We start from the raw sequence: 21,878 nt of genomic DNA, 5'->3' as shown, positions 1-21,878 counted from the left end.
CGAGGAAGTAAAATGTCCCACAAAAATGCCGAAAAAGCTTCAAGAACAACCCAAATGGTGACCTACGGAAATCAACTTTGTACTTCCGGTTCAATCACTATTGACCTGTGAACCCACCCGGTGTCCCATCAGGATAAATTATTGATCTATCTGTGACCTGAAGGACACCTGAGTTCCCACCAGCTTACCTGGATGCAGTCCTTAGCTAGGGAGGGTTTGCGTGTAGTCAGGGTGTCATTGGTAGGGGCTAAATTCGGCCTAAAGGTAAGTGGGAAACATGTGGTGATTGTGAGAGGGCTTTTAAATTTATATAACGTTAACGTTACATAAACTCATCTAGATCTCTCGTATCGCGTCGCGTCGACGTCTGGTTATAGCGACACCGAAAAGTCGGGGTGCCAGTACTACAGTGGGACCGACAGAAGCTGTTATGTGTCTCTTGTCTATGCATCCCTGTACGACTAGCGACTGTGGCGATAGTAATAAAAACCGAAGGACACGTGCACTGTGCTGTGCACGTGTCTTGTATAATTTTTAGCCCTCCCCACCATTAAAAAATAAAAACTCATTGATCACACGGTTCACCCATTTTTGATAACTCTAAAATAACATGTGCATGAATAAATTATTTGTTACATCACATGCATACTTAACTATAGAGGGTCTTTGTAACAGGACATATAAGAAAACAAAAACCGTCTGGACGTTGTTATGCAAATCGAGACAATGGTCAAGGCAAGGACTGTTTTCGTTTGAGGGCGTTTATCTTTGACCTGCAATTCCTGTTTCCGCACATGCGTTCTGATCATAGAGAAAGGGCTTATCTCCCAGTGTCACCATATGGATCAAACTGTGTGGTACAGTTCTATCCAACCATTGCCCCTGCCCCAGCTCGCACGTGTTTTATTAATCTATGAACTGTGTTGACCAATCCTCCACCCCATGTCAGACTTGTACAGGAGTCAGACTATCGTCCCATCGGTGGAAGTCCACGCGTCCGGCCGCCATGTCTGCGTACCAGTCAGACAGTGTGCGGCACTCGTACGACAGCATCATCAAGTCCGCAGGGGACAAACGCACGTACAGGGGGCTCGAGCTGACCAATGGCATGAAGGTGATGTTGGTCAGCGATCCAACCACAGACAAGGCAGCAGCAGCTCTGGATGTCAATATAGGTAAAGTTGCATCCTATCTTGAAGTGCAGGTCATGGACTACTGTACTCAAGTGATTTAATAGATTCTGTTCCCCTAGAGTCTTTTCAAGGTACTGCAGCAAGTCTTACGGTTTTGATATCTTGAGTTCTGGACCACCTTTGGTTGATGTATTTTGTGTAACTAAGATAGCATTTGATGTGGTGTAAGGTCAGGCCTCCTAGTAAAGCATTCTGGAAGTGCAGGGACAGTTTTGTGAAAATCTTTGAAAGAGGATAACTCAAAAAGTGGTTGACAGATCATCCCAATGTTTTACTCATTCTATGTTTAATGTCATGTATTTTCAGGTTACATGTGTGATCCAGACGATGTCCCTGGATTGGCCCACTTCTGTGAACATATGTTATTTCTGGGAACAAAAAAGGTACTCGTGACAGAACATTGGGTTCCACACTTAAAGCTTAGAGCTTTGATAATTTTCCGTACATTTCATAATCCTGATATATGACGTTACTGTGCCAACTAGAATAACTAACTCTAAACACCTTAATTTCATGCTGCATTTGAAAATGTCTGATTGCTTTTGCATTCTTCTTTCAGTACCCATCTGAAAATGAGTACAACAGGGTAAGTTACTCAAATTAGAACTAAGCTAGAGTGCTCATACAACACTAAGCCGGATAAAAAATTAAATTTTTCACAACCAGACAGTTGATATTTACCAACAGAAAATCTACTCTGGTCATGAAATGCTGCAGAAACCATGGCTGCTAGTGAAAGCTTCTCATCGCAAGCATTTTCGTCGTGAGTACTAGTTTAAATTTCTTAGTCCGATTTTTTTTTTATTGTTTCAGTTTTTGAATGAACACGGAGGAGCATCCAATGCCTTCACCGCAGCAGAACACACCAACTACTATTTTGATGTGTCCAGCCAGCATCTGGAAGGAGCGCTGGATAGGTGAGAATTCGTAAATGTCAATGCCTTAACAATTAGACTGCAGAAATATTGGCTGGTAAATTCATTTTGATTGTGAACAACGTTTCCTATTGGACATCTGAAATTGTCTTCATTCATAGTTAGAGAATAAAAGACCTGTTTCTTCCAGATCACTTCAGCGTCACTGACGAAGGATAGTGGATTCTATCCGAAACGTCTGACCGTTTCCAAAACCATATCCAGTTGCTTGAGTAACTACTTTTTGGTGCATTTTGAACTGTTTCATCCATTGTAAGATTATAGAGGACTTCTGTGGGTAATCTTCTAATCTAAATCATCCACTCACATGGGGAGGGACCTCTACACTTTTCGATTAGTGTGGTGGGTTCTTCAATGTTTACAAGGTGTGGCTCTCCTCAAAGATGGGACCTTTAGATTTACATCCCATCCAAGAGGACTTAACTAAAGTGTAGGTACTCATCTTCACCTGAGTTGAGTAAGAAAATTGGTGGAAAGTGCCTTTCCCAAGGACACAACATTGGGGCCTCCCATGGTTTTGAACACACAATCTTCAGAATCAACCTTGCCACCTTATATTGAATAGACTGTATAGGCGTATATGTTCTATAGAGTGATTGTCACCATACTTCATGATTGGGCTGCGCAAGGACGTTATGTCCTTAGGCTGCATTAGCAACACTGCAGCAGTGACACCTAGCTGCAGTGTGAAATACTGCAGCAGTGGCACCTTGTTTCAGTTTTGTTTGTTTGTTTGAACCTTTATTTGTTTGTTACAGATTTGCCCAGTTTTTCATCAGCCCATTGTTTAACGAAGAATCCAAGGACAGGGAGCTGAACGCGGTGGACTCGGAAAACGAGAAGAACCTAAAGTCGGACATGTGGCGCCTGCATCAGCTAGAGAAGGCCACGGCTGACCAGAAACATCCCTTCAGCAAATTTGGAACAGGTACATAAGTCTTTATGTTGGCAACTGGATGAAATGGCCTAGGGTGCACTTGCAGGGTTCTAGCTAGTGCATTTTTAGGGTAAATAACCTCATGCTGTAATATATACAGGGTTCTAAAACTAGTGCTTTTTAGCGTAATGGGCCACTACACTATAATTTGCAACCACCATGCTAAAATGTGGACCACAACACTAATTTTTAACTAGTGTACGTAGTGGTACTTTGCTATCATTCTCTTGTTGAAAATGTCTAATCAAATATGAAAAATGATGATATGCCATTTCAAACCGACCAAAAAGTCCTTCAAATTTACATGTATTACGATGTAATGTTGATAGAGTTATAGTAAGTCCCATCACGGGTCACGCCCTTATCATGCCAACGTTTTACTCTAAATCAAAATCTCGCCAAGGAAGGGCCAAGATCTGCCTTCCACACCATTCCCCTAATTGATTGTTCGCTACTTTGCCATTACCATTACGCTAAAATAAAATCCTGGCTAGAACCCTGATATACAGGTAGGTACTATACTAGTATTCTATTTTTTTAATGAGACTACCATGGTAGACTGTTGAAATGAAAAGCTAATGGTTTGACATCTTTACAACATAATATTTTCTGTTTCGTATCCAGGTAACAAGTACACACTATCTGAACGACCTGCCCAGCTGAACTTAGACGTGAGAGATGAACTTCTAAAGTACCACTCCACGTACTACTCAGCCAATGTCATGGCACTCTCAGTTTTGGGAAAAGGTAAGCAGATGACAATGTCTTTGTCTACAACTGTCTGTTTCTCTTTGTCCACTTTTGTTACAGGTTTGTGGTAGCGAAATGTATTTTAAGGATGTTGCCATTGATAGTCGATAGTTGGATTCTGACAGCCTCTGCTAACAACCTTGTTTCTTGGCAATACAAGTAGTTCCTAGGCTGCAGTACCATCACTGATTAGTAGATGGCGCTACAGTACCATGGATATCTAATCAGTGGAACAATTTTGTTTTACTCCCTTTCAGAGGACCTTGATTCCTTGAGTAGGTTGGTGGTAGACAAGTTTGCATCAGTGGAGAATAAGAATGTGAAGGTGCCAGAGTTTCCCATCCACCCTTTTCAGGAAGAACATCTCAGGGTACGTACCAAATTCTGAATACAAAAATCCCTCATACCTCTGTAAAATATCTAGTACATGTACCTCTATGAAATATTTAGAGTTTCTAGTATGTTTTGTTTACAATGCAGATAAGGTTTTGGATAACATTCCTGTCACTTACATGTATATTGTAAACCTGACTACCATTATGAAAAATAAACTGCAAAAATACAGACAAGCAGACAGACCAAAAACAATACCACCTTCTGAATTAGTGGCCTCTTCCATTGACACCATGACCTGGAATGTCTGTCCTTTGTCAGCCAAGGTTGAGAAATCAATAGTCCCTTTGGTAATTATGTGACATCACATTTTTTATTACAACAGTTGTTATACATTGTACCAGCGTAATTCAGACATTCTGTGTTCTGAAATGCTGCTACTTGTAATGACTGTCTTAAAGAAATAAACACCGTTAGCGTTATTGTTTTTTTCTTAAGTTCCGGCAAACTGATATTTGAAATATGACTGTTGTTTTCCCCTAGCTTCGCTGTGACGTCGTCCCTGTAAAAGACATTAGGACCATGAATGTGGCCTTCCCCTTACCAGACCTGCACCCGTACTACAGAACAAATGTTGGTATTTCTTCTACGTCTTGATTTAAAAATTGCTTTTGAAACAGAATTATTGAACCATTTTACTAAAAGTTTCCAAGCCATTGTTCCTCCCTGCTAATCAGCCTTAAAGTTTTACAGTTGCTCTATACCTCTCTATATCAGAATACAAGGAAAAATTGAATAGCTGAGAATATCAAAGAATGTACAGTAAGAAACATGATTGTGTTGTTATTACAGCCTGGTCACTACCTCGGCCATCTGATTGGCCATGAAGGCCCTGGGAGCCTACTATCACTACTCAAGGCAAAGGGTGAGGCTACAATAATCTTTATTACCTTCCCAAAGTATGTTTTTATGTTTTTGGTAGTTTGGTAATTTTACACTGAAAATAGCTGTGAAAACATTATTTGGGCATTGAAATCAGTGCCATCTTTGATTTGAGATTTGTTTGAAAGCATGGATCTCTGAAGTTGAAATAAACATTCTGTTCACTGTTTTGTTTTCATCTTTTTGTCATTGTTGAAGACCACAAGTTTTATCAAATAGTTCAGGAACAAGAACATGCTTATACCTAAACTTCTCTACCTATTACTGTATGAGATGTTATGTTTGCATATTCCTATATACAAAATTGATGTTTAAATTTGTTAAACTTCACTAGGCTGGGTGAACAGTCTGGTAGGAGGACAGAGAGAAGGAGGGAACGGGTTCATGTTCTTCACTGTGAATGTGGACCTGACGGAAGAGGGACTTGGTAGGTACTAGTACATTGTAGTACACTTTGTTTGAGTATACTACAGACGAAAGTTATCTCCATTTCTAGATCTTAATGCCCAAATGTAGAGATCAATTTCTAAATGTTCTTCTAAAAGACCCATATGTCTAAACCTCATCAATGTAATAGACAATACATTTTGCATAATATTATTTGACTTACAGGGGTTTTGCTACCCCTTACCCTAAAGATTGAACAGAATTATCATGTTCTGATTTTGAGCTGTTGCCTTGGTTTGTTGCCTTGGTTGACAGTTTGTCAAGATAGTGGATGCTACCCAAAACATTTGGGTTGTGTGACATATTACAAACGGTAAAGTGTTTGGCCCATAACCCAGAGGTACTGGGATTAAATCCATTGAAATGACACTGACCATGTGCCCCTGGGAAAGGCACTTAACATGACTTTGCTCAGGTGAAGATGAGTACCTAGCTTCAGCTATCCCTTGGATAGGGCTATAATTGGAGGCCCTGTGTTTGAGAAGAGCCACACGTCAGACACTTAAAAGACCCCACCACACGTATCAAACACAATGTAGTGGTCCTTCTGGTGTGAGTGGTTCAATTAAATCTGTCCAGATATACAGCCAGTACAAGCCATAAGGTGGTTTGCTAGGTGTGCAAAACAAACACCTGACCATTTCCAAAATCTATTCTGAGTATTCATTGCTTGAGTGACTGTCTTCTTACATAACTGACATGACTTGGATGGTTTTCTGCCCCTGCAGGTCATGTATACGACATTGTGACTCACATCTTTCAATACCTGGAGATGCTGAGACAGGCTGGGCATAAGGAGTGGATCTTCAACGAGTGCAAGGTCAGTTTGGGGATCACCTTTTGTCATAGCCTTTTAAGGGTCTGCATGGGGGGTTTCCATCCTGGCAACGCTTATCCAGTAACAGTAAATGTAGGAGTAAATGGACTTGTTGTGGGAGCAATTTCAGTGGATTATATTGTATTCTATTGTATTCATAGAGTGGCTAGTAAAACTGTGAACACTGACACCACCTGGCACTTCACTCTTTTTGGCATGTTAAAGTAAAGTTTGACTTTGCCGTATGAATGATTTTTCAATGCTATATATGAAAATGTGTTAAACTGATGCATTGCTGTTTGTATTTCAGGATCTGAGTGCCCTCAAGTTCAGGTTCAAGGACAAAGAAATGCCTCGAAATTACACCAGTCACTTGGCTGGACTCTTACAGGTCTGTTTTCACCTACTTTTCTCCCAATGTTTCAGTAAGAGATAATCATAACCTGTCTGATGCTCTTTTAAGTGTTTGATTTTTTAAAGATGTACACACATGTATGTTGTTTAGGTATCTTGTCAATTAATCTGGAGTTTCTGTTCCATACATATATGATAGGGTACCAGTACAGATCACGATCAGAGTCTCTGTCGACAGAGATCATGAAAGTGTTAGGGTTGGCTCCCATTTGTAGATCCTGAGTTTTATTAGACCAACTTGTAATTTATCTCTAGTAACTTGAATGGAAGTAAGGGCTGGGAACCCGTACATCATATGTACAAAACTGTTTTTCTCGTTGGACTGGTCTAAAAAAAATTCTGTGGACTGGATCTGGACCAATTAGAAACTGAACAGATTATATCGTCAGACATTCACACATTCAAATTTTCTGTACTCACGCAGTGTCTTTCAAGCGAATATTCACATGCACAGAAGCCAACTTTGGCTGTGATCTCTACGTTAAGAATCAGAATCACTGCGGACTGTACCCTGTCCTGTGCCCATGTGACGTTAATCGTTTTCAATTTTGGGATTCCAACTTAAGATATCCTTTTACATGGATTGTGGTTCCATCTGCAGCAATACCCCTTGGACCATGTGCTTGTTGCTCCCTACCTGTGTGAGGATTACAAGCCAGAACTCATAGATGATGTACTGTCCAAACTCACTCCAGAGAATGTCAGGTAAAACCATTTTTTTTTATTACTGTCTACTGTCTACTGTAAATGCATTTAAGTTTGCTATGATTTCATTTCATGATCAGGTTAAGGAGAAATTTGGAGTTTTCACAATGGTTTTAACTTCATGATAGTGCTATAGTCATACTATACAGACAAAACAAGTTAGCAGTTTCGCATTTTGTGAAAATTTGAAAAATTACAGTATTTTGTAGCACTGAAATTTTTTCAGGGCAAAATTAGTATTACTACGTTAAAAAAAAAATAAAGAATGGAAGTCGTTTATGAGTGCTCTGCCAATTGGATTTGGATTTTTTTTCCAGAAATGTACTTAATAATTTCTCAATTCAAAAGTTTTTATTCAATTTTTTTCAGTGGTAATGGTCCGAGCCAGAGTACATGTATGTATGTACTGAGGTGGCATTGTCTCCTCGCATAACACGAGTGCTGACAAAATTATCTCTGAGTCTGACAAAAAACAACTAAGTAGTCATCATTTTAATGAAGTTAATATGTATAGAAAGAGGAAATTTTAAAAAATTGTGATTTTTTTGTCCTCAGGGTTGCTGTGGTGGCCAAAGCTTTTGAAGGTGCAACAGATAGTGAAGAAAAGTGGTACAAAACACAGTATAGGGTGGAACCAATTTCTCCAGACCTCATTAAGGTAGGCACTGTACAATTGATTAAACACAGGGCTGTCTCCAGGACCCGTCCCTCCATTCAGGAAACCAAATTTCTCATTGGGATAAAAAAACCTTTTACCCTGTTCCTCCAACAAGTTTTGTTTCCTGCATGATAAAAATGGATTTACATAAACTGGAAATGACAGATTTAACAGCGAAAATTAACAACATGGGCTCCCAAATAAACAGAAAAGAATTTAAAGCTGGAGACAGCCCCGGTTATACATTTGAGGTATTTCTTCTGGCTAAATTGGCATTTCCACAAGAATAGAGTAACGAATATCGATAGATGGTCATGAAAGAGTTAGTCATAATATAGTCATAATCCCATACTGCATACATGTGCTAGTTTCTTGAGTACGGTCAAACCTGTCAAAGTGACCACCAAAAGATCATCTGGCCAATCATCTTAAAAAGTTCTATACATTGACACAAGCATGAAGAATCCTGTTTATACTATAATTATTATAGTGACCACCTGTCCACATAGACCAGATTTGATCAGTTCCCTTGGGTGGTCTTCTTAGGCAGGTTTGACTGTAGTTTAGTCACAAGACACTCTTGATAGAAGTTGCACTACTTTGTATCTTATACAATTGCTGTGAAACTAAGTTGATATTTGTTATGATCTAATGCATAATCAAAACATGTTTATGACACATTTACACTGTCAAATGAATATCTTAAAATTTGTTGTCAATAACAATGTTCATTGTAAGAATATGATGATTTATGATGATTTATGCTCCAACAGCAATGGAGTCAGGTAGAGACACATCCTGACCTGAAGTTGCCCCCTCCTAACGAGTTTATCCCAACTCAGTTTGAGATCAAGCCCAGGCCAGCGGAGGTGAGTCACATGTATCTTATTACCCTCCTGATCTTGACTCCTGCCGCCAGTCAATGACAATGGCGTTTCCGTTTGTGATGTCACAGAGAACACCACACAGCTGGTTCAAAACCTGGCACATATTGAGACAACCTTGGCCTCTGCAATCTCAATGTCTGTCGTAACTGCCTAGAACGTTCATTCTTTTGGATAACATTCTTTGACTTTCTGCTCGAACACAAATAACAATTGATGTCTATAAGTATATTACTAGGCTGATTATACAAAGCTTCCTTCCAGAATTGACACATTGAACAAATGACTACAAACAATCCCATAGCCCCACCCACCTCTAGCAAAATGTAGAAATGCAAGATAAAAGCATGAGAATCCAAACATTTGAATGAATGTGTTGCCAGGCCACTACTCTTTCATTGGTCAAACCACTAATTACTATCGTGTCATTGGTTGAACTGCTAGTTGTGATAGACAGCCAGGATAGTTCTATGTTTAATATATTTCTAAGGTTACCAAATTGAATGCTTCTTTTAGTGATCAGACTTGACAGGGTCTCCAACTACCCATGTGGAAATGCATTGTCCATCCCGACTGGTCTTCACCATACAGCACCAAAACTTTGATATGCTTAAATCTCTTACTATCCACAAGCTCGGTTGTATAGAAACGCCACATGTGCTGCGCTCTTATCCAATGGACTACGATACATTGCTTAGATTCTGCCTATGCTTGGACTCTCATTTTCTTCTTCCACTTGGTTAGTTAGGACTTTTGCCATCGGCTGTTGACGGATTGCAATTTTCCGCTTCCTCGCCTTTATATTCTGGCTCTAACTTGTCATCATTTGGCAGTGGTGTAGAATCTGCCTCGGTGTTGCCTCCCGAATCTATGGTGGGCTGGGATGGTCGGCTGCATACAGGGGGATCTTGAAGTTGTCGTTTTGCTCCAAGTCTTCCTTGTAAGCTACTGCATAAGGCTTGATCCCTTGTCCGTCATCTTCGTCGTAGGCCACAGCATATGGCTGAATAGTGTCGTTGTCTCCCGATGTCTGGTCGGTCGCCGAGTTCCCATCAGATGCGGCAGAGTTAGAGTTGACCACTGCGGGCAGTTCGATTATCTGGCTTCCCTCTGCTTCTGAGGACGTAGGCTTGTTGCCCATTGCAGCTTGTTGGGCACGATTGGCCAAGCCTGCACTCCGCCAGCGTTTGTAGAGGAAGAGGATGCCCACCATTGCCAACACAAAGAGGAGGGGCACAACAACAGCACTGATCATGGCCGGTATGTAGGTGCTGTTGTCATCATTGTTGGTGATTCCGCCAAGAAGAATGACATGGTCCATCTCTGTTGTGTGTTGGGAGGGCAGCAAGTCATTTGTGGACAACTTGGTGTAGTTCTCAGTGGTCTTGTTGTACAGATCGATGGCGGCGGTGGTATTGGGAACTGCCGAGTTCTTCCGTGCAGCTGTAACAGTGGTGATTGGTATTTCATCATGACCATGTTCTACGGACTCAGTTCCCTCTAGTAGCCCATCTGTATTGGTCTGGCAGTCGTCCTTGTTCATGGTGTAGAGGAGAGTTTGCTGGAACTTGGCAGTTGACAAACACTTCAGCGTGAAGCGATCATTGATGAGCTCCAAACCTGGTAGGTTACAGATGAGCCACGATAGATCCTTGCCGCACTGCAGCATGTTCTGTGCCATCAGTAGACGGAGGTCCGGGTTTCGCTCCAGACGCGTGATGTCGCGGTCGATTTGAGCGATGTGATTTGTTTTCAGGCCCGCAAACTTCAAGGCTTGAGGCTGCAGAAGTGCATCAACTGGCACTGAAGTCAGTTCGTTGTTGGACAAGTACAGAATGGCCAGGCGAGGGAGGTTACTGAAGGCATGCTTGGATATGACTGAGATGGCATTCTTGATGAGGAACAAGCATTCTAGGTTTTTGAGCCCGTCGAAAACGTCAGACTCTGCAAGTAAAGGATAGACAAATTAGCAATAAAAACAGCAATAAGGGACCGTACGGCATTTAGCGAGGGGGGAGGGCCGGTCGCCAGGGGGGGGAGGGCCAAGCAAAAAAATATTTTGCCAGGGGGAGGGCCTAGCAATTTTTTTTTTACTTGGGGGGAGGGCCAAGCAAAAAAAAATAGCTTGGGCAGACAGTGCCAGCAAAATATGTCCCTTAAAATCCAAGAAACGGCGTTTCAGAGGGTCAAGATTTCAAAATTTTTCTGGACCTCTGCAAGGGATCGCCCGAGGTTGGCGCTCGGGATACAGTGAAAATGCGAAAGGGAGGGGGCGGGGCTTATGCATGACACCCTCGGAAACCTTCTTCACGTACAGAAATGTTATTAAACTCTAGATTAGTCTGCCAGCAAAATTTACCCCTGTCTTATTGCCCTCAAAATGTAAGAAATGGCGTTCAGAGCTCGAGGGTAAATATTTGCAAATTTCCCTGGATCCCTTTTGACGTGACCGGCCTCGCGCCTTTGATGACCGACATTGTGATAATGTGTTTGGGGGGATTTAATTTTGTATTTCTAAATTAAAAAGGCTATTAAAGTTAGCTTTGTTTGTCAGCAAAATATGTCCTCAAACTGAAGGAAATAGCTTTTAAGAGGGTCAAGATTTCAAAATTCTCCCGGACCTACCTTGCGATTCTTCGTGCCTTTGGCGCCGAACATGGTGTTCGGAATGTCGTTCTCAAAAACTTGAAACCCTCGTATTTTATTTATTTTTTCATAGAAATGTCATCTAACCAGCAAATTTTCCCATAAAAAAGCAATGCAGGAAATCGTGGCAAAAAAAGCGTGGCATTTCTAAAAGATCTTCTGCAAGTCTGCGGTCTCACGCCCGCCGGCGGCTAGAGAGAGGCGACCGGTCTTACCCCGCCGTGGGAAAATCAGCGTCACGCGTCGGCGCCCCCCTCCCCACTACAGTTTTGGAAGTCGAATCGTGCTGTCGTTTTGGTTTTCATTTTTTCCCCCGATTTACCGTAAGTTATTACCACCACAGAACCAAGAAAAAGTCCAAAATATATGTAAATTGAAAATAGTTTCCGTCAAGCCGCTCAGGCCCGCGAGCTTGCAATACGTAAATTTAGGGAGCGGGGCGCGCGCCGCTTCGTGGCGCAAATCTACTAGAAATCCAGGTACAAATGCTTTTTAGGTGTTGTTTTAATATCAAAACAATGAAATAGCTTCTATGAAGCAAATATTTATGCCTCTATGAAGCAGATATTTATCCCTCTATTAAGCAGATATTTTGAGCCATTCTGTTTTCCTTTTTTTTACTAGGGGTGAGAGATCTGCTTCTCGATGAAAATCATGAAAAAGTATGACGCAAAGCACATTTCCAAATGCGGGAGCGCAGTGTTTTATTGGCGTCTTGAATATTTTTTTTCAAAGTTGATAGGAGGGGGGAGGGCCAAGCAAAAATATTTTGTCTTGGGGGGAGGGCCTAGCAAAAACAAATTTACCTGGGGGGAGGGCCATGCAAAAATTTTTTGACCCGACCCTCTGGCGACCGGCCCTCCCCCCTCACTAAACGCCGTACGGTCCCTAAGTGGGGTCTCTTTGGGAGTCCATGTTGTTAATCTTTATTGCAAACAACGATTTTAAACTCGGTGCGGGGGGACATACGGCCGCTGTATGGTCGCAATAGGCAGTGTTTCTGTATCTACGGACCGGAAATTGTGTGGCCATGGCCGCGTTGGACAGGAGGCCACAATAGACTAGTTCTTAACGCTTAGGTCAATGGGAAAAATCCAAGGGACCGACAAAAAGTGACCCCAATGGCCAGGTGGTCGCTATGCAAATTTAAGGTAGGTTTGACTAAATTAGTAGATGATCTAGACACTTCTTTTTCTTTATATTTAATTGTAGTGAATTGAGTACTAGGAAGGAATGTTCGAAATATTAGCCAAGTCCTCCCTACAAACATTACAGTTTCAGGTTTTTTTCTACAAAAAAAGTTGCTCTATGATGTATTCAATGAACATGTAATTCATATTCATATGACAGTATTTTGTGTGCAGACTAATCAAGCCACATTGCAAGTTGCGTGTACCTGGAAATGAACATGACTCAAATCAAAGTAAATTATGTATGAAATTATAATACATACATGTAGTACATTGTCGTTTTTATGGTGCACAAAGAACTGTACTGCCAATATATTGAGAAAGATATTTCATGCAAGTTTCCCTTGCAAAACTATAAGCTGAACACTTCATTTTTCCACCTACTGCAAAATTTAATCCCCGTGTACTTGCATTTACAGTAAGTTACTCTGTTTGAGGTCCTTTTTCCATTCAGAAGTGCAATAGGCTCAGATAAAGTATGCACCCCAACTTTGGTAACAATATGCAGCACCTTTTGAATTTTTAAAAGTTTAAAAATTGCATACTCAAGTCCAGAAAATACACAATATTATGAAAATGGTATACAAAATTGACTAGAATGATAAGTGTGATCACGCCATTACCTAGACTGGTGATTTGGTTGTCACTCAAGTAGAGCGTTCGCAACGATGACAGACCTCGGAAAGCCCCCGGCCGTATTGTGGAAACGTTCGACGTTTGGATCTGCAGAAACACAAGACTTGACATGTTTGGGAAAGACCACTCCAGTATGGTGGAGGATCGGAGATGGTTGATGTAGATTTTTCCAGTTTCTTTCAAGAAGCCAGTTGGTAGGGCATCGAGACAGTCTTCGAATCTGTACATGTTTCCTCCGTAGCCAATCCAGCTGCAGGGATTTATCCAGCGTGCTCTTGGACACTTACAAGTAAAACTTGTATTATAATTAGCCAAGGGTCTGAAGCAGCTGCAGCCGTCTGGGTACCTGGCAGCTGCTACTGGCACAAACAGTAGATGGCTGTAAGCCAGCAGTAACAACACCGGTGCCTTCCTTTCCAGCATCTTGAGACCGAAGTGACACGTGCCTCACTTCTGAATTTCTTTATCATAACCCCTGCCTGTTGAATAGACAATAGACATAACTATGTACAAGTATGATGCAAGTACATGTATCAATGATGCAAATTACTGTAAATGCAGAAACTTTCGCGGTTTTCGCGTCGGCCGCTTCACCGCAGATTTAAAACCACCTTGGACATTTTTCCATGGCAGTTAAGACACTACAGTGCATGGTGCTACCGCGAAATTAAAACCACCGCAAAAAATCTATTTTCCTGCTACCGCGAAATTAAATCTCCGTGAACTTAAGTTAAATTTTTACAGTACCTCGTGCTGCACACCATCTTCAGCTTGGTAACTGATGTGGTCGTCAGTTAATTTCCTAGTGCGTCATTTCATTTAAAATCTTGAATATACATTCACACGTGCTATACAATCATTCACATGGGCTATACATTCACACGTGCTATACATTCACGTGTGCTTCACACCATCTTCAGCTTGATAACTGATGTGGGCGTCAGTTAATTTCCTAGTGCGTCATTTCATTTAAAATCTTGAATATACATTCACACGTGCTATACAATCATTCACATGGGCTATACATTCACACGTGCTATACATTCACGTGTGCTTCACACCAACTTAAGGTTGATAACTGATGTGGGCGTTAGTCAATTTCCCCGTGCGTCATTTTATTTAAGATCTGCTTGAATATGCATTGACACACATTAATATCAAATACACTTCAACTGCCAAGTCGCAAGTTGTTTCCTGATAGTCTGAAGAAGTTAATGTCATGAGTTTTGAAACATTATAGCATGGTAACATCTTTCATGCTGTTAGTACAGAGAAGGTCATACACACCATCATTGCTTGCAGTACTCGTTTCTAAATTGTGACCAACAATCATATAGACTTGTTCTGTTGCCTTTTACAATTTGAACAGTAAATTTCATTTTGGCCCGAAGGCTTGGATACACACAATGCAGATATTTAACATGTATGTCATATCTAAGCCATGATAACATACAATACTGTTTCATTCGGAGAACATGATTGGATTGTCCACGTAAAAAATATCCTCAACTACCAAGGCTTTGGACACATATGGCTGAACCCGAGGTCATACCACATAGACACAATCACCACTCAGTTACGACAACGTTTACAAGATATATACGTGCAAAATTGGCATTCCTCTATTCGAAACAATTCCAAACTCTCCTCTCTTTCTACATTGAACAAGCATTACAAGCAAGAAAATTACATTTCAACCATAAAGAGCCTTGACGTTCGTAGGGCAATCACACAACTCAGAATTGGCTGTCACAAATTAAATATAGAAACCGGAAGATTCCAAAAAATCCCTATTGACCAGAGGGTTTGTCCATTCTGTCCGGAGCTAATCGAAGACGAATATCACTTTATGGTTGTATGTCCCAAATATTCCGATATACGCAATTCTCTATACAGAAGGCTGTCATTTTGTACACAAGGATTTATCCAAATGGACCTGAAGTGCAAATTCAGATACATAATGACATGTGACAATCCCTGCATGGCAGATATAGGAAAATATATCAAAGAAGGTTTTGACATTAGAAATTCCCCAAATGATTGTAAAAGCCTCCAATGATTGTAAGAAACTTATCCCATACTACAACTCCTGTATTAGTTAGATAAGCCTTAAGTTAAGTTATAGCACTGTAGTTATGTAGATGCCATACTTTGTACCTCGTACAATTGTTGTGCAATAAAGTTATATGTTTGATACCGGTGTTCCCGACCGGGTCAAACCTTATTTTATGTGATGAGTCTGATCTTGTGTGTTTATTATTACACACTGTCAGGGTTCTACTGGCTATTAGACGGGGTTCCAACACAACAGTTCCAACAATTCAAACACACATCGAGTGCGCTGCTGTCAATATTTTGAATACTGGGGGTCAGGCTGGTGCCTCAGGTGTTATGGAATACACCGTGTTGTATTTCATATGTGTGTGTGTATATGTGTATATACATGTATATGTATATATATATATATATATATATATATATATATATATATATATACACACACACACACACACACACACACACACGCACACATATATATATATATATGAAATACATGTATATATATATTGACTTGGGCAGCGATAACGTTTGATACAGGTGATTATTTTCCATATCACATAGGCTTCTTACTTGCATCACACATGCTTCCATCGATTAAATTTAGCACACTCCACTCCAACTTCCCAAGTGAACGGAGTTCTTTGAATTTTTCTGTGTTTTCTGACCTGAGTATGACAAGAATAAAATACAACATGGTGCATTCTAATTAGTCTGTGACCGAAAGGTAACCTCCGGCAACAGACTATTGTTTTTGTGTTCCTGTTTGTTGTTATTTGTCTGTCAGGGACTGTCCATATCATCGGCATAACAAACAAAAATTTATATTGTTGCAACTGATGAGTCGGAAACCATAAATATGTCACAGAGTATGTTACCTACGGTCACTTGTTTCTATTTGTATCACACTTGGTCCCAGCCCCCCTGCAGGTTGGGCTGGTACCTTGTGTGATACGGAATGTTTGTACAGTTAAATAACTTCTAAACCATGCTACAGAGTTTGTTTAACCTGTAGGATAGTACCATTTATAGATTACCATTAATGAATGATATGATAATCATGACCCTTGTGCAAATTTCTATGTCCTCTCCAGGCACCATCAATACCAGAATGCATCAAGGTAAGGTTTCCTCTCCATAACTCAACTACCTAATATTAGTAATAGATATAGATGTAGGCCAAACAACTCTAAGGCCACACCAATTTAATTTCTTGGTTCACGGATTTTTTCATAAAAAATATGGAGCGAGAGGGCGAAATAAAAATGAAAATAAAAATTGTAAAATGGTTGGGGTAAAGGTAACGACTAATCCAAAACATAAAGAAAAAAAAGTTTTCAGCTTGAAAAAAGTACAAAAACACTATTATTGTACAGTAACAGCACCTGTACCCACACTTTAAGGAGCTTATAATATAAAGACCAATTTGCTACACCAGAAAGTTGGTGAATGGCTTCATTAATGGTGAAAATTTGCTGAGTGGTAATTTTTATTTTTATTTTTTTCTCCAAAAAATAGGAGCGAGCGAATCCGTGAACCAAGAAATTAAATTGGTGTGGCCTAAGCTTAACTTAACAGTTTGAAGTGCATATATCAAAGTTGTACATATTTCCTTAATAGTGCAACCTTCTTAATATTTCATTAGTTTTCATTAGATTTTCATTAGATTTTTTTTTTCGAATTGCCATTGAGTAGTAAATAACTTTAAGTTAATGGATGTTAAAACATGTGACCTTTCTTTTTAACATTTTGCTCTCCAAGCAGAGGTTCAGTTCCGGCTGTTAGTTTTCTTAGGCTTTCTTAGGCTCATTCTATTGGGCTTTCTATTTGTTCTGTTTTCATTATGTCTTGTGGCCGCGGAAGAAAACGGTGCAAAACAGAAAGCCAATAAAAATGCTTCAAAGAAACTAAAAAAACAGCCGGAGACAAACCTCTGCTTGGAGAATATCAGCAATGCTAATATGGTCTGATTCTTGCCCCATGTTGTCAGGATGACCCCATGTGTAAGGTGTGGTTCAAGCAGGATGACACCTTCCTTCTACCCAAGGCCTGCCTCAACTTTGAATTCATCAAGTAAGACAATATCCACTTACCGGTACTACTTACATGAACTCAAGCCATATATAAACAATTTTCACACTTTCTAGATTTTTGTTGATAGTATTACCATTTTGACAATACAAGCAAGGAAGAAAAACAAACACACTGTCAGATATACGTCAATGAAGGTTAGACATCCAGGTAATAAGATACGCCAAAAGCAGTTACTCTGAAGCGTCTGCACTGTTTCCAAAATCATATCCAGTTGCTTGAGTAACTGCTTTTTGGCATAAACACAGACATATGATTAGGCTAGACCCTAAGGCAGATGCCCAAAAAAAGTGTTAAATACATAAGTTAAGCAACTGGTTTAAGTCTCTCAAGGGTCAGATGTTTCAGATAGCAGCCACTGTATGACATGTATTTTATGTAATATAGGTCTAAGAATGAGTTTGCAGAGAAGTGTAAGGCCTAGGAAAAAAGTGTTTCCTGTTTCAGTCCTGAAAATATTATGGTCTTAGGTTACAGGGATTCTCTTTCTTTTTTTCTTGTAATTTTTTTTAGGCTGACCAAAAGTCTACAGTGAGACATACATTGTATTACAATACAGTTGAATTAATTATTAAGTAAACTGAAAAGTATGAGGACAAGTATCACACATTAAGACTGGATGTATATTTTACAGGTTATGGAACAGTACAATACATGGCATAACTTTGGTTACAACTTATATAATTAAAATTTCCCTTCTCTGTTTCAAATACTAATTCATATACCGATTCAACTTAGGCCTAGAAAAAAATGTTGTGTTTCCTCTTTCCCTATACATGTGCCTGCCCTAGAAAAACCTGCTGACCCTAGACTTATTCTGGGTGGGCTGTGGAATCACATAGCTTCCAGTTAGAATTTTTATTCAGCCTGCCTCCTATTCAAGTTAAAACACTGCTTGTCCTATCTAATGAATATCTTTTATACACAGAATTAAATTTGACATTGAAAGACAACTTATTTGATGTCTTCTCTCTCTATAGCCCCGTGGCGTATGCTGACCCTCTGAACTGCAACCTGGCATACATGTTTGTACAGCTGTACAGAGATGCGCTGACGGAGTATGCCTATTCTGCTGAACTGGCTGGTGTGTCATACACACTCCACAACACCACCTATGGCTTCTATGTAAGTCCCCCCACCCCCTCTCTTTACAAAATTACAAAATATGATAAGCATAATTTAGTTACAAGTGTGGCAACTTTGAAGATGGTTCTTCTGCTAAAGATCGTTGACTCGATCTAGAGGCCCAGTGTTGTGAAATGGCACCTTGGGAAATTTGATACTTACACTTATTTTTTCACTTGAGTCAGGTGAAAATGAGTGAATTCGGTTAGGGGCATCATCTTGTAAAGAACAACTCGTCACACCAATTTTATCTATAAAACTCTTATTAGTATTAGTCAGGGTCTGTCCCAATGTGAGTGAATCAAACGTTATAGTCCAGTCTTATGCAACTTGTACTTTTTGATGTACAGAAGTGGTGTGTTACACATTGGATACTGTCAGGTGTTTCTTACATTTTTTTTATGTAGAGCTCCTTGTGTAGAGGTAGGTACTTAAAATATACATGTACAAGTTTACCTGTGTTTTTTCCTACTCACTCTATTAATTCCCCACAAAAACCAAGAAGTTGGAAACTAACTTGGTGCTGCCTTATGCCTTTTGTTTGTCAACAAAATGTATTCTTAACATAAATTCTATATGTATGAATTGTTTTCAGCTTGCTATTGGGGGATACGATGACAAGCAGTCCATTCTCCTGAAGAAGGTTCTGGACAAGATGACATCGTTTACTATTGACCCTAAGAGGTTTACTATCATCAAGGAACTTGTAAGTATAAGGGTTTGAAATACTGCCATGATACCCAGTGGGCAACTTCAGCCAAAACCTTTATTTAGGTTGCGCCAAAAAGCAGTTACTCAAGCACCTGGATAATATGATTTTTGAAACGGTGACAGATACAAATGTATTTCAGATATCATCCATTATCTTTCATCAGGGACACTGAAGAGATCTAGTTGGAGACCAGGTCTTTGGAGATCTCCAACAAGATCTCTTCAGTGTCACTGACGAAAGATAACGGATGCTATCTGAAACTTCTGATCATTTCCAATTAATCATATCCAGTTGCTTGAGTAACTGCTTTTTGTCAGATATGATTACCTGGATGTTGTTTGTGAATATTTAAAGTTTCCGCAGGTCCAAGGCCTTAAAATTGTAAAACATTAGTTTAGTTACCAGTCTTCACAATACTTATTAAGACATGTCAAGACATCTATTGTTTGTGTCTCACCAGGAGCCCACAACTCTAAAATAGTACCAAAAATATGAGCGATCGCTGTTGTTGTTTATATCCGGGGTATTCGGCGGTTAGTGCCTACCAGGACGTCAGTAGATTGGATTAAAAATTGATATTTAAATCAGCAGATCAAATTACCGGTTAATATGTAAATCAATCGTTTGCCAAACACCTGCTTTTTGCCTACCACTGCGTCGCCGTGACATTATCACGATCGCTCGTATACAATATATAATTACACCACATGCATGTGCAGTTGAAACTGTGAAGTGAATTATGTGTTATTTTATGTAACATGTTTGTATAGTGACTCCAGGAAGACTAGTGATGCATGCATTGTACTTACTAATGGAGATCCTTCAAATAAACAAACAAATAAACTCACACACCCCTCCCCTACAGTACACACGTGCACTGGAAAACTTCAAGGCAGAGCAGCCGTACCAACATGCGGTGTACTACACAACGCTGCTGTTGTCTGAAGTGGGCTGGACAAAGGAAGAACTGGTTGGCAGTCTCGATGGTAAATGTTCATGACAATGTCTTCTTTAATCAAACTTTGTGCTGGAGACTTTTTGTATAAAAGAATTGTCCTATAGCCTATGTCCCATCAACCTGATGAAAGTATTTTCGGAAGGGATGAATTAAAACAAGTTTGAAGAGCTATTTGGTGAGCTATTCTTCCACTAGTCATGACAGAGAAGACAGACATCATGTACAGAATTTACAGGTTACTGTATTTAGCTAACAGGTTCTTTTCGGGAGAAAACTTTCCTCATTTTGTGTCTCGCATGTTTTTCAGAGGTGACAATAGAAAACCTGCAGTCCTTCATGAAGCAGCTGTTCTCTCATATGTACATGGAGTGCCTGGTACATGGCAACGTCACACAACAGGTCTGTATCTGTAAAGCTGGTATAACTGCCCTTCAGCATACCACACCGTCTTCTGTATTAGATTCTGTATCTGTAATCTGTATAGCCGATATAACCTCCCTTGACTTAACACATCTGCTTCTGTATGTGTACCTGCGTAATTGGTATAACCACCCTTTGGCGTAACACACCAGCTCCTGTATCTGTACCTGTGTAATCGGTACATCCACCCTTTGGCATAACACACCAGCTTCCGTATCAGATTCAGTCTGCAACCCTATCTCACAAGTAGAGAACTACTATTAATGGTGTAGAGTCTATTGCCATGGCCATAAATGCGGGGGTCCCTCAAGGCTCCGTTCTTGGCCCACTGCTTTTCACAATCTACATTGATTATGAATTTTATCGATGACATTCCACAAAAACTCCAAAACAAAGGCAGTCCATCAGCAGTACAGCTGCTAATGCTGAGTGTATGAAAGTTGATATGAATATAAAAAAAAACATTTTAATTCAACTTTTGACCTATTGACATCACTATATAATGACTAAGACCTCAATATGATGTTGTCCTTGTACAGCAAGCCCTGGATACTGTTGAGTTGGTGGTCGGCAGTCTGCAGGAAAACACGAAGACACGCCCTCTCCTGGCCAGCCAACGTGTCAAACACAGAGAAGTCCAGCTCCCTCAGGGTATGGTATATAATATTTTTGTATTCGTTGTACAGTTGTTGCACATGTGTCTTCATTACATCCGTGAAGCATGATGTATTGCTGTTGGTGTGTTTGTTTGTGTTGTCTGTTTAGTGTTTCCACACTGAAAATATTCTCTTTCAAAATCTGAAATAATTTATTTTTTAAGCTTAAGTGATAACGCTTAATTTGTAGAAGACAATGTTGATTTATTATACAAATCAGGAGCTAATTTTGCATGATTAAGAAGGAGATTTCAGTGTCCGCTGTATTTTATGATAGGACTCTCAAGCATGTCACATTTGATAAGTGAGGAAGAGATATATATTATCATATATATATCTGTTGATAATCAGTTTCTTAAGGAAACCTGCAC

The 21,878-nt window shown here is 40.0% G+C and overlaps 1 protein-coding gene across 4 annotated transcripts in view; it reads left to right on the top strand.

Moving 5' to 3' along the window:
- Nucleotides 1–21,878, top strand: part of LOC118413042 (insulin-degrading enzyme-like) — a 29,019-nt gene that overhangs the window by 2,345 nt on the left and 4,796 nt on the right. For 2 of the 4 annotated variants that reach the window (XM_035816181.1, XM_035816182.1), the window contains exons 2-23: nt 950–1,175; nt 1,500–1,576; nt 1,753–1,779; nt 2,007–2,110; nt 2,887–3,056; nt 3,690–3,812; nt 4,073–4,185; nt 4,692–4,781; nt 5,001–5,073; nt 5,425–5,517; nt 6,266–6,357; nt 6,665–6,745; nt 7,370–7,473; nt 8,029–8,131; nt 8,905–9,000; nt 16,640–16,666; nt 17,536–17,618; nt 18,617–18,761; nt 19,357–19,467; nt 20,339–20,459; nt 20,739–20,830; nt 21,391–21,502. In XM_035816181.1, the coding sequence (XP_035672074.1) occupies nt 1,007–1,175; nt 1,500–1,576; nt 1,753–1,779; nt 2,007–2,110; nt 2,887–3,056; nt 3,690–3,812; nt 4,073–4,185; nt 4,692–4,781; nt 5,001–5,073; nt 5,425–5,517; nt 6,266–6,357; nt 6,665–6,745; nt 7,370–7,473; nt 8,029–8,131; nt 8,905–9,000; nt 16,640–16,666; nt 17,536–17,618; nt 18,617–18,761; nt 19,357–19,467; nt 20,339–20,459; nt 20,739–20,830; nt 21,391–21,502 (2,206 nt within the window). In that variant the 5' untranslated portion in view covers nt 950–1,006. Of the gene's footprint in view, nt 1–34; nt 265–949; nt 1,176–1,499; nt 1,577–1,750; nt 1,780–2,006; nt 2,111–2,886; nt 3,057–3,689; nt 3,813–4,072; nt 4,186–4,691; nt 4,782–5,000; nt 5,074–5,424; nt 5,518–6,265; nt 6,358–6,664; nt 6,746–7,369; nt 7,474–8,028; nt 8,132–8,904; nt 9,001–16,639; nt 16,667–17,535; nt 17,619–18,616; nt 18,762–19,356; nt 19,468–20,338; nt 20,460–20,738; nt 20,831–21,390; nt 21,503–21,878 lie in introns of those variants that run through there. The other 2 variants (XM_035816180.1, XM_035816183.1) reach the window with 2 other exon arrangements.

Source organism: Branchiostoma floridae, chromosome 4 (genome assembly GCF_000003815.2).
Source record: "Branchiostoma floridae strain S238N-H82 chromosome 4, Bfl_VNyyK, whole genome shotgun sequence".
In the NCBI taxonomy this organism is placed as follows: Eukaryota; Metazoa; Chordata; class Leptocardii; order Amphioxiformes; family Branchiostomatidae; genus Branchiostoma; species Branchiostoma floridae.
This window is presented reverse-complemented; position numbering and strand designations above follow the sequence as displayed.